This window comes from Ciona intestinalis, chromosome 8, assembly GCF_000224145.3.
Source record: "Ciona intestinalis chromosome 8, KH, whole genome shotgun sequence".
Taxonomy (NCBI): domain Eukaryota; kingdom Metazoa; phylum Chordata; class Ascidiacea; order Phlebobranchia; family Cionidae; genus Ciona; species Ciona intestinalis.
Window position 1 is genome coordinate 1,104,349 of NC_020173.2, and position 12,936 is coordinate 1,117,284.

Here is a 12,936-nt window from a genome sequence, read left to right on the forward strand (position 1 = left end):
TTATGATTAAGATCTGCAAGAGCTGAATAAGTTGAGAAAAAAAACTGTGTTTTTTGTTGGTAACTGTTGTTCTTTTTGTTATTAACAAAAAGTTTTATTAACATAGACATCAGGTAGATGTATATTTAGCTAATTGTTTAAACTAAATAATGTTATCCAGATAAGATGTTTTGAGAAGTCTTGTTGAGTATAGAATTATCCAATATGGAGTTTTATTACAAAAGTAGGCTACTTCATTGATTACATGGTTGGTCAATATTTACAAACTCATATTGTTATACCATTAGTACTGCATATTGATACAACGCACAACCCTTGCATTAACATATGCTTGTTAATAATTATCTATGTTCCAGTAAACAATATGTCACTTGCCAATTGCACTGCAAGCTTGCAAAAGCACTTTGCCTTAAAAAGATGGGAGATCAAAGAACTATTTTACAAGAATGGTTAAATAAAATACAAGCGGAACTAGAATCAGTTGTAAAGTTTTGGACCACACATTCACATGATGTTGAAAATGGGTAAGAGTTTAGGATTTGAAATTGTGGTGTATCATGCTACATTTTGTGCAGGGGATTTTTTAACTGTCTGGATAAAGATGGTAAAGTATATGATGAAATAAAATACACCTGGCTTCAAGCACGGCAGGTGTGGATGTATTGTAGATTGTATGTAGAAGTGGAACGATTTCATACACCCGATATTTTGGAAGCTGCAAGAAATGGTATGTAGTATGGGTAAAATCATCAAAACAATAAACTTAACTTTGTGTGTAATGATTCTACATAACTATTTTTAAACTTAAAAAGATGCAACACTGTAAAATGTCACCTACCAATTACGTTTCCATGTACATTTCACTTCTAATCAGGCGCAGATTTTTTGCTGGAAAAGTGTCTTATTAAACAAAATGGTTTTACCCGCTGTCCATTCTCTGTTGCAAAAGATGGGGCAACTATAAAAGTGCAACGAACTATGTTTGCTGAGTGTTTTTATGTTCTTGCAATGTCCGAAATGGGAAGAGCATCTACAGAAGAGAAGTATAAGGTAAACATGACATAAAACAGTTTAGAATAATGTATGACTTAACAGAGTATTTAAAGCAATATATGGTAGATCATGTAGATTTTTGTTGTGAATTGTGTCTTTTATATTGATTTATATTTGGAAAACAAGTTGCAGCTACACTATAACTGGTTGAAGAAATTTACTTGTTTTATTCCCGCTTGGCTGGTAATAACAGTCAAGTTGGAGCAATTGCCATTAAGTGTTTTGCTCAAGGACACATGTGCCCACGATGGCACTAGCGAGAGCCCTGAACCCATTACCTCTGGATTAGAGGTAGGAATACTAACGAACTGTGCAAGAGCATTAGACAATGGTTATGTGCTGTTGTTTCTTACAGGTACGATATAAATAAATACTAGGGACCCAGGCAGATAGTGTAATCTATGAATAACTTAATTAAACAATGATTATTTTTATTGGTTTTTCTTATATTTCCATTCAGGTTGCAGCAAGAGACATGATGCGCCAAATTAAGCATTGGTGTCTGGTGGATACTGAGGGCTTAGGAAGGGAAAATATTCCAGGAAGTAGTTTTTCCGCTTCTTTGGCAGTGCCTTTGATGGCTTACTGTGTGTGGGAGCAAATGTTAACATGTGAGATAAACTGGAGTGATGATGCAGAGGTTTTGCAGAAATGGGCACTAGATAAAATGTTGCAACATATTCAGGTTTAGAAAATTATATCTTATTATTTCGTTTTGCCAAAATTTTTTAAGACTTTGTTCGATACAGGATATTTGCTTGCGGTAGTTATATTTTTTTACTTGCGGTAGTTATATATAGACTTTGTTCGATACAGGATATTTGCTTGCGGTAATTATATGTTTTTACTTGCGGTAGTTATATATAGACTCTGTTCGATACAGGATATTTGCTTGCGGTAGTTATTTATTTATTTTCTAAAATGATAACGCAAAATAGTATTAATGTGTTTTTGTATAAATATTGACATGTGATTGTTCAAAATCTCTTCATTCGTTTTTGTTTAAAAGAGAAATGGGCAACATGTTTTGGAGAATGTATCAGACTTGGGAGAGGAACTTCCAGGATCTGCAGGTCGTTTGCAAATACCAGGTAAATGAGTGTAACTTACTTATCCTTGCTTGTCGGGCAACAAAAGTTATTATAACAGGGGTTTACTTTTTCATACATCTAGTACCTACTTTTGCCACCTTCGTAGATTTGTGACTAATAATTTTTAAATGTATGGCTGACAATTTACACAACTCACAAATGAGCATCTAGGTTGGAACAATTTTCATAGGTCCCTTATACAATAACACATATGCTAAAATGTTAGCAGCATTAAGCTTCGTCTTTGGTATAAAGGCAGATGTACCAACCACCATACCAGATGTGTTAAACGAATGAATGAATGTAACTTGCTTCATCCTCACTTTTTATCTCCATAAATTTAAACATTTAGGTCATGCTATTGAAGGTGGCTGGTTCTTGTTGCAAAATGCGATGATGAATAAGGACAAAGAACTTGCTGAAAAAGCACTGACATCATTTATAAACAAACCTTTCGAGTAAGCAAAATTCAGTTGTTTTTCTTCTTAGATCATATCAAACAATCATCATTAAATTTTTTTCTTAAACCACCTTTTTTTAATTCTTATTAAACTTGTTATGTAATGTTTAATAATTTAAACTTTAAATTACTTCATGTTAAGGCAGGGGTGGGATAAAGTGAACAAAGGTATTTTCTACTTTCTTGATGTGGAGGGGTATTCTCCAACTCAACTTGAATGGAACATGAAACTGTGGTGGCCACTTAATGAAGCAATGATTGCGTTTCTTATGGCTTACCAGTACACAGCGGATAATAGCTATTTAGAGAAGTTTCAAACTGTTGCTGAGTATACATTTGCAAAGGTCATAAATGATGTAAACATAGCACAGCTCTTGTAAATGACTGCAATGGTTTTATACCTATTTAATATGAAGTGATACGTTACTGCATATCTTAAAACTTGCGAGTTCTGTTCCAAGCCTGCTGTAGCAGTTGCTGTTAGAGGCGATAGCTTTAACCCAGACTGTTTACACAGAGATCAAGTACACAGGTTCTAACATCTATTAATACACATACAATGTAATAAAGCTATATGTGTAAGCGTGATTTAACAACTGTTGTTTTGTCGCTATATCCTGTCTTCTTGTTTAAAATATTTCTAAATCTTTCCTACCGTAATCCAAGAAAATACAAGTTATTATTATTATTACAGTTCCCTGATAAGCAGCATGGTGGTTGGTATGGTTACTTGGATAACAAAGGTGAACTGACTCATCGTTTTAAAGGTGGTCCTTGGAAAGGTTTCTTCCATGTTCCAAGATCTCTCTATATGTGTGAAAAAATCCTAAAGAAGTTGTTGTAAATTATCAGGTGTTTGAAATTGAATATGCATAGCTGTAATGAATGTGCATGTAAATTGCAATGTCTTAAAAGACAGTTTAATTCATGCTGTTGATTTTTTATGTACACTGCAAACATTAAAGCCTTATTGGCATTTTAGGTCCATTATAGTCTGTTGTGGAGCAAAGACAGTTTGGGTTCTGTACAGAGACTATGTTTGTCACAGACATTCAGTGTAAATTTTAAAATCCGGCGCCGTGGTATTATGGTTAGCGCGCCTGCCTGTAACCTGGAGGTTATGGGTTCAAGGCTCGCGGCGGCTACCATTGTGGGCGTATGTGTCCTTGAGCAAGACACTTAACGGCAATTGCTCCAACCCAGTGGTTACTAATGGGTTGTCCAAATTATCAGCCATACATAAAAAAAGAAAAAATCCCCCAAAAAATAATCACCCACGAAGTAACATACATGGTAACTCGTAAGCTGGCACAAGGTGTTAAACCCGTGTGATAACGACTGTCGTTTTCCAGCCACGCGAGGATAAAGTAAGTTACATTGATACATTCAATCGCAGAGATTTTTTCTGTAAAATTATTTATGTCCCAGGTCAAATGCGTACATGAACTAAATAATAAGCATATTTTCTTTTGTAACTTTTTATTCATTCAAAATGCAGTATAGTCAATTTTTGTAGTCACGGCTATGTACAGTAAAATCACTCCTCAGCTTGTATAAAAAAGAAATAGCGTGTGTTGCGCCCAACGTACTTTGTTAGGTACAAAGAAACATAATTTTCTAAAACAAATTTTTCAACATTTTGTTTCAACGTGACGAGCCAACAGTCAGGTAATTTGTGGGATGAGAAATTTTGAGCTGAGAGAGTATTCCAGCGTACGAGCAATCAACAAGTGCTCTTTGCACAACACGTTGAACACATCACAGCTAATACATAAAAGGGGAGCGGGTAAGAAGAGAAGAACAGTTTACACCAACACAAAGAACAGAACGTTTTGGAGGGAACAAGACTCTGTGAAGGTCACACAATCAGTGCTCAAATCCATGTTCACCGCAATTAAGTGTCCCAACACCGCAAATCAAAAATTCATCCGTGCCACAACGCAATTCATAATATCAGTTCAACAGAAGTACAAATATGACATGTTGAATAACCAACGAAGCTTAAGTCTCTAGGATCTTAGTGTTAGATTAGTTTTGTTACACTTTTTTGTATTCTGTAGTAAATACCACATTTTGGGCAAATAAAAGTTACTCACAACACACTACGGTGGCAAACATGCGGGTAAAACTTAAAATTCTAAAAATTGTCATTTACCGAAAAACTTCACTTTTTCACCATCTACAATAGTGGTAACTTGGGTGGTGAAAACTTGGCTGGAGAAGCAAGCTTGCTTCACACAGAGAACATCAACGGAACATTGATTGTTGCCAGCCTCGCTGGATAGGGGCATTGCATTAAAAGTATTATGCTACGAATAAGCTTTTTACTATAGTTTGTCTCTACATTGTGGGAATAGATGGACTAGAACGCTTTTTCATGTGACCTCCTTTTGTCTGAACAGCACGTGTGGAAATAAAAGGTACACAGGGTTAGAACAAATAAGACGCGTGAAATACTAAATAAGAGGAAGTAAAAACGTTTTGCAGCGCCGTCGCCATGCTGTCAGGACCCAAACCAAGCATTTGTATCAAAGTAGCAAGCCTTTAGCAACAAGTGAGCAGACAACAAGTGCTGCATCAACAAAGTCCTTGCTAAGGTTTGACCTAAAAAGTCAATGACGTGTGAGCTGCTAAAAAAGGTCCAAATCTGCCGTCACAATTCCATGGTTTCTGTCTCGTTCTCTGAGAAGTCACTGAGCGTTGATTCCTCTGAATCGCTCGACTCATCATGCCCATTCTCCATGTGTTTGTCATGCTCCTGTAGGGCCTCCTCTGTGGCATACCGACTCACATATTCTGTAATAAACAAATTATCATTAAGATATTTTTAACAAAAAGATTTTTACACCTGGTCTGTCATGTTTTTATTAAAACTGACCAGAAAATCAATGTTTTATGCATATAACTTGAAAAAATTCTGACAGAATTAAGTATTACAAATAAGTGGAACCTAATATTGCTGTTTTATTGGAATTTCACATAAGAGCTTTTTCTAGATTATGTGAAACTGTGAATTTACAACTTATATTGGTAAAAATTATCATTGGACCACCATAGTTGTGTTAATTGCCTTATTCTTGAAACTATGTGTAACCTATTAATTGGACCAACCTTTGATTTTTTTCACATAGTCATCAGGCTTGTGTAGATACAGGGCAGCGGCATCACCATTCAAAGGATCCACAGCATTTGGATAGGACAGAAGTTGTGGCAGAAACGCCTCGAAAATATTGCTCAAGTCTAAAACAGATATGATAGTCATTTTTTGAACAAATTAACAAAGAACAAAATTAGCAGGGCTTTATCCATAGAAGAATACAACTACTCCAAAATACTCATAAATCATGGTAAATTGTTTCTTTTTAATTTTTTTTCATTTACTCTTCCGCAAAGGTAACTAATTTTATTTACAGAACATAAAACTTTCATTCATTGTAGAAACAGCTTTATTAAAATCCAGTCAGTCAGTCTTTCACACTTTTCTAACATTACAACATACACTTCATTAACTATTGACATACTTTCAGTGTATACAAATGCATTTAGCAGCTTATTAGAAGCACTTTAAAGCCCGCGCTTTTAATTTAATCCAAACCATATCAGTAATGAAATTACCAGGCAAAGCCCATTCATCATCACAGTATACTTCACAGCCAATATGAATGTATAATATGAAGAAATTTTGTCATAAAAACTCAAACATATAAGCATATATAAATACAATGCTTTCATTGGTGCCCTGCTGCTGGTTTCATTTAGCTATTATTATAACAGCTATTTTAGGCATTGTGTTATGTGTCCAACACTATGTAAGTAGACATTTTCGGATATTACACAAAAATTATGTATTAAAAAGTGTGGAAGATTTTTTGTACGGATTTTAGAGACCATATACCTGCACCATTTGTTATAAATATTGTAATAACTGGTGCAATGAGCAGCTTTACTATTCAAACTCACCGTAAAGTGAAGTCCATGATTGATTTATAACATCCAAGCAAACGGTCCCAGATCTGTAGATACACAGAAGGATTTACAATGTTATAACTAACTGCAGTTGCCTGCAATTTTACTAGATAGTAGTATGAGCGTATGGCTGTTCCAGGTATTATATTTATTTGTATTAAATCGTGATCTGTTTCACAGACTGTTAGCTTGTATTTCACCACAGTGATCAATAAGCCATTTTGATCAATAAGTAAGTAATGCCAGATTTTTCAAGGATTACACAAGTGTGAAGTATCACACAAATGCTTTAATCCATTTACAAAACACAGAACTGCTGACATGCCAAATTCAGCAGCTCTGTTAGGGATTTGAGTGACATTTATAGAATTGCGGCTGACATAAGTATTGACACTTCAGCCACTACAATGACAAACATGGCACTTAAACCAGATTTAAAATTTTACGACGTACCCCTCATCAATGTTGGGGTGAAATATTCTGTTCATGAAACCTGTGTAAAAAACAATGGCTTTAAATGTGAATTTACACACCGGTAGTCTTAATGCTTCACTGGATTCGAAATACAACTACTCAGCTATACACATACTTAAAAAATTAAGCAGTGACAGTTATATGGCACAGATGACTCATGATAACAAAGGATAAATGGGTATTACAAATATCGAGTTACCAACAATTGTACAGCAAATACCGTAACTGTACAAGTCATATTAATTTAAACTGGATTTACAAAGCCAAACACATGTGAATATAGTTTAACTCATAAAGTTCATTATGAAATATAAACCTATATGGTATACCTACATTATGAACTTATATGGTAGTATGTTCAACATTAGTCTGTGTGCAACTATATTATACTTTATGTGTGTTATATATTTCCATACAATAAGCAATAGTCCAATACTGTACAATTAAAATTGTACAGCAGTAACAGCACACATAATATTTTAATAAACACATTTTACTTTCTCGATAAGCTGATACAGACTGTTCCCTGTCCTGGTCGAATAAAAAAACACAATTATCTTATTAAAATGAAGCAAAGCAGCACACAACTGTCTGGACGGGATAATCAATGTTTGACTAAATTGAATAACCATTTTCTAGGTAAGTATTTTAACAAAACAAAAACAGCTTAAAGAAAATATACAACAATTCTAACAACTTGTTAACAGTTGACTAAATGTACATATTGATTACAATATTGAAAATTAGTTGTTTTTTTTACAATATGTTGACGTTATAGTAAAAATAAATGTTTCATGTGGTATGTATTATATGATAAGACTATATCGGAATTGTACTGTTTAATAACAGTATATTTTAATAATGCAGGAGATAAGTATTATGCTTTAGTATGTATGCTTGATAGGGAATACCAATATAATAGTCTGAGATGTGGTTTTAATTTGACAGATATATTATTGATGTCATATTTTATATTTTAATTACAGCTCCCATTGGTTTGTTGTAACATAATCTCATGTTGACAATAGTTTATTGTATATACAAACAACACTATCTGCATCCTGACATGGTCATGCAGTTCTGGTGACAGCTCAACCATTATATTTACAATATTTTCATTGCACGACATATGAATGGTAGAACACCTACTTCCAGGTGTCTTACCATTAGTTAACAGTAGGGCCATGTTTGAAACAGTCGTTCAGTTAAAAAGAACCACAGTTTTCTGGTTAAATTAAGGCAACTTACCAATTGATGGTGATTTAAACGGGTATTTTTCAGGCAGGTCAACTCTAACCTTCCACACACCCCCTTCGTAAGGTGCTGAAACAAAAAGCATATTTTAAAAGCCCACAATACAATTCTGTAAACCTAAAATTGTGACATAATGGAAATCAATACTAAGCTGCTGATAAGTCAGGGATCTGAATCCAAAAAATGCATGAAAGTGGGAATCAGTATATTGATTTATTTGCACCAACTTTTTAAAATGAGGCCATATACTTCAAAATCCTCGGGTCATTTTTATTCTTAATGCAGATAAACAACATATTTTTACTATTTAAATATATACTGCTTATAAAAGCGTTGGTATGCTTTAAATGCAAGTTTTGAATCTACAATAGCTTAGTAATGGTTAACCAAAACAGTCAATTAGCCTACTGCATTAGACACACTTTGGAAATCATTTTAAAAGGTAAAATACTGTAACCTAGTTGTGAATGATTGTAAAATACATATAATTTCATCATGTTAATTACTGTTTAACACAAAAGTAAAATGTTGAATAACTCTTTCTAAACCACCTACACACAAAAATACACACCCCTTCATTATACATTACTATTTTCTTATTGAATCTGTTGTCCAATGATGTCACATGCAGTAACAGTGTAAACAACTAGATTAAGCCATTGTATTGTTGCTTGACTAAGACATTGTTTTTACAACGAGTAATTTCTAACATGGTGTTTCTTTGTTTGGCTAGCTGTTGGATTTATAATTACCACTCAAAAAGTATTTTTGCATTACGTGTTCAAAAGAGGAGTGTACCAGAGTTAATAACACAAAATTGCCATCTTATAAAAAAATGTTAAAAATTTGGCTCAAAAAAAACAAACAAAGAAACTTACTCCCAGCTGGTCCTTTGAATTTCACATAGAATTCATTCAATCCACCAAGAAATGTTACGTCATACTTTTTCTCACTGGTTAGAAAATTATTAAGGAAAAAAACAAAAAATATTAAAATAAAACTTATACCCATTAATCATATACAAATAGGTTATAGTTTTAGGCTTAAAATTGTATTGTGCATGCAATTTTCTTGGAAAAGGATACAGTTTGATGACATCTGTGTCCATCCGTCGTTTTCCAGGACTGGGTGAAGACATGGGTTTTGGTATCTCAACTTCTTAGGTGGAAATGTTGTGTTGACTTATATTTGTGAAAACAAAGATATAGAGAGAACACAGGCAATGGTAGAAGTACTTGGTGCTTTCAGTTCTCAGCAAGGTTTATTTCATGTACTTTGTAAAATGTGTTTGAAAAGCCAACAGAGAAATTAGCCAATGGGATATACTTGATAGATTTGCCTACTGATACACTGACAAACAAGTATATGCATATTTAATTATTAAGTACTTATATTTACTTAGTATAAGTCTTCCATTACATAACAAAGAAAATGTAGGATTTTAATTATTGTTCAATAGTCTGTCTTTCTCAATATTATACAAACACATAAACACTTTCAGTTCTTTCTTTACAAGTAATTATTTTATTAGTAACTTAGGGAAACGTCTATCACCCACTTGTTAGAAACTGAAGTATCTCTAACTTTTCTATTTGTATATACTACCCAACTTCTGTGAACCATATATGGTTATGTTACATGCAATGCGTTAGTATTACGATTCACGAAATTCTTATGTGTGACCACGGCCTACTGGTGTAACAAACAATGCCTATTCTATTTTCTTTCTTTGGGGCAGCACACAACACACTGCCGTTCATGTGATAAGTTGGTAATAAAGCAGGCACAGGCCTCAACATATAACTGGCTGACCTGCGAACCCAATTCCTTTTTCTCTATTATCATAGCAGAGCAATGCGTTTGCTCCTGCGTGCTCTCGGTTTTGCCTTTCGCGAGTTTTCGCTTAACTCCTGCATTCTCATTGGTCAAAACAGCGAAGGTCATTTTATCACTACAGAGCGAGGAAATGTGGGTTTAGGAGGTAAATCTGTGTATGGTGGATACTTGTTTATTGCTAGTGTTCGTTTTTCAGTTCACCTATGTTGTAAAGTGGTTAGTACTAAGCCGAGTTAAGTAGCTACGAGCTTTTCTCAGTAAATATCGGATATTAACCAATGTATGGCATAATTTTAGTATTTGTTCGCACAAAAGCTGTACCAAGGGTAAAGAATTAAGCTCGGTTTACAATTTGACAGCAACAGCTTTATCAAAGTCATTTTAGAATGTTACTTGGCGTTCATATCCATTTTACTGCCAACCCCTATGCCCATAAGATAGTCGTTATACATTAAGTAAACCTCATCAAGAGAAGGCCATGTAGGACATGACATCAAACACAAAATAGAACCACCCTGGCATATTCGCTTATAACAGCTGGCAAAAACAACAACGCTCTCTCCTTACGAAGGTACCTAACTACAAAAAAAGGCAGATTCGACATCAGCTGAAACGTAGCAACGTTCGTTTCGTGACGTCACAACGGACCTCGCCTCCTGCCCGCTCGCGCGTAACGAGAAACAGCTGATTGAATGTAAACATTGAACGCGACTGCGTGTGTGTGCTCGTGCGGGTATGCGTGGGTACTGCGTGTTGCGCTCGTTCGAAGAGCGTGATAAAATCTACAAAACTCCGCCTTTTCTTTGTTGCGCCAATCGCTGTTTCATACTTTTGTGCAATACCATAAATACCCGAATTGGTCATAAACAAGCTTTCCTGCAAGTCATACCAACACGTATAACAGGCTAGCTGTTAAAAACACATTCAAACTTTTACGTCATGTAATCATTAACCTGGCTTTACAATCCAGATAATGAGAACAATCATGTAAGAACCAATTTCCTGTTCTAAGAAGCAACGGGTTTAATTATATTGTCGCTGATCTTCAGATAAATAACCAGTAAATCTGTTGAACTATATTTGTAGAAGCATACGACTATGGGTTTTTTTATGAACAGTTTAGCTGTAGTTGTAGCCTTTATTTTGCTACCTTACTACTTGCCTGACTCACCAATTACTCAAGATGTAAACAAGCTACCAGAAGAGGCACAAACATGGTACAAGCAAGGACAACTAACATCTATCAATGGCTACAAAGTGTTCTCAATCTACAAAAAGTGCAGCAACCCAAAAGTTGTGAACCCGCCCACTTTTGTGCTCATACATGGTTTCCCATCATCAAGTTATGATTATCATAAAGTAAGTTTTGGGCTGATTGCTGCAGTCCACTAATCTTAATCAGTGTAACCCAGCTCATATGTGTGTACTGTTTACCTTATTTGTCTTTTTCTTTAAACTGAGTGTTAACCTAAATAGTAATTGCCATAGCTCACTAAACTTAATCTGTTTTCCATATCCACTGGTGTGTACTGTACAGTGTACACTACTCTGTTTGTCTCTTGCCTTAAAAACGGTGCTAACAATTGGAGTAAATCATAAAACAGAGAATACTAAGCGGAAAAATCGCCCCGAGTCAAACTCTTGTTTTGTACAACTGAACTGCAGTTCAAATAATTGCCATCGTTATAACTTTGAAAACGGTCGTTATCTCGCTGCTTAGCTCAGTAGGATATGTAATTCAGCAGCCGACACGGGCGAGTAGAGCTTCGTGGAACACTGTCTGACGTATATATGGCTTTTATAATCCTCTGCGCAGGTTTTGGACGGACTCTTATCAAAGGGCGACGTGTTTATGCACGACCACATAGGTTTCGGGTTTTCTGATAAACCTGTTCAGAACTTCACATATTCCTTGACTGAGGCTGCAGATAATTGCTTAGCGACCTGGGAAATGTTTGGCATTAAAAAGGCCCACGTTGTTTCACACGATATGGGAGACTCTATATTGACTGAAATCCTTGCTCGTAGACACAGAAGTATGTCTTGTGATAATGATATGAAATCATTTAATGACTCTACTCACGATACGTTTCCCCAGATATGTTGCCGGACTATTTCAGCAACTTTTTCGAGAGCATCACTTTTACAAACGGTGGCATGAAATATTCGATGATTAACTTTCGAATCGGCCAGCGTATGATGAGCAGTTCGCTTGGCCCATACTTCTCAATGGTAAACTCTAAACTCGGCCTTTCTAGGGTATTTTCCTCGCAGTTAAAATCTGTCTGGGGCCCGAACAGCGATCATGACGAAATGATGAAAGAAATAGCGTTGATCACCGCCTTGAACGACTACAAAGGCGGAACTAAAATAATGCACAAACTAATTTACTATTTATGGGACCGAGCACATTTCGAATTTCGGTGGTTTTCAGCGCTGTCGGAAATAGATGTTCCTGTTCGCTTCATTTGGTCAGATTCGGATGCAGTAAGTCCAATGTCCATACCACGTTTCTTTCGATCTTTTGTTCCCGGGGCGAAGTTCGAAGTTGTACAGGACGCAGGTCACTTTTATATGCTGGAAAAGCCCAAGGAATGGCTGCTAAAAATTACCAATATTTTGGACTGAAACAACTCTTTTATCGACTAAATTGAACAAATTCTTTCCTAATTTCGAAACAAATTGGTACCCGACGGTACTATACGCAATTAGATTAGATAGATTATACAAAGCGCGCACAACTACATTTTATAATTTATTAAATAAAACAAAGTTCAAACGAATTTTATTTTGACAAATCAT

At 35.2% G+C, this 12,936-nt stretch overlaps 3 protein-coding genes across 3 annotated transcripts; 2 read left to right on the forward strand and 1 right to left on the reverse strand.

The window, feature by feature from the left end:
- The first annotated feature begins 201 nt into the window (after positions 1-201).
- LOC100186287 (N-acylglucosamine 2-epimerase-like) lies at positions 202-3,591 on the forward strand. Its single transcript, XM_002131235.4, has 8 exons — positions 202-524; positions 576-727; positions 875-1,050; positions 1,514-1,738; positions 2,063-2,144; positions 2,497-2,602; positions 2,747-2,948; positions 3,299-3,591. Exons 1-8 carry the CDS (start codon positions 328-330, stop codon positions 3,446-3,448), a joined length of 1,290 nt encoding a protein of 429 aa, XP_002131271.2. The 5' UTR covers positions 202-327; the 3' UTR covers positions 3,449-3,591.
- Positions 3,592-4,066: 475 nt separating this feature from the next.
- LOC100176081 (ubiquitin-conjugating enzyme E2 H) lies at positions 4,067-9,671 on the reverse strand. The gene is made up of 7 exons (XM_002131165.3): positions 9,384-9,671; positions 9,177-9,250; positions 8,293-8,367; positions 7,024-7,063; positions 6,565-6,617; positions 5,716-5,844; positions 4,067-5,400 (listed from the first exon to the last, which is right to left on the reverse strand). Exons 1-7 carry the CDS (start codon positions 9,434-9,436, stop codon positions 5,258-5,260), a joined length of 567 nt encoding a protein of 188 aa, XP_002131201.1. The 5' UTR covers positions 9,437-9,671; the 3' UTR covers positions 4,067-5,257.
- Positions 9,672-11,194: 1,523 nt separating this feature from the next.
- LOC100180006 (putative hydrolase LipZ) lies at positions 11,195-12,917 on the forward strand. Its single transcript, XM_002131118.4, has 3 exons — positions 11,195-11,493; positions 11,951-12,170; positions 12,233-12,917. The coding sequence occupies exons 1-3, from the start codon at positions 11,233-11,235 to the stop codon at positions 12,760-12,762; spliced, it is 1,011 nt and encodes a 336-aa protein (XP_002131154.1). The 5' UTR covers positions 11,195-11,232; the 3' UTR covers positions 12,763-12,917.
- Positions 12,918-12,936: the final 19 nt, after the last annotated feature.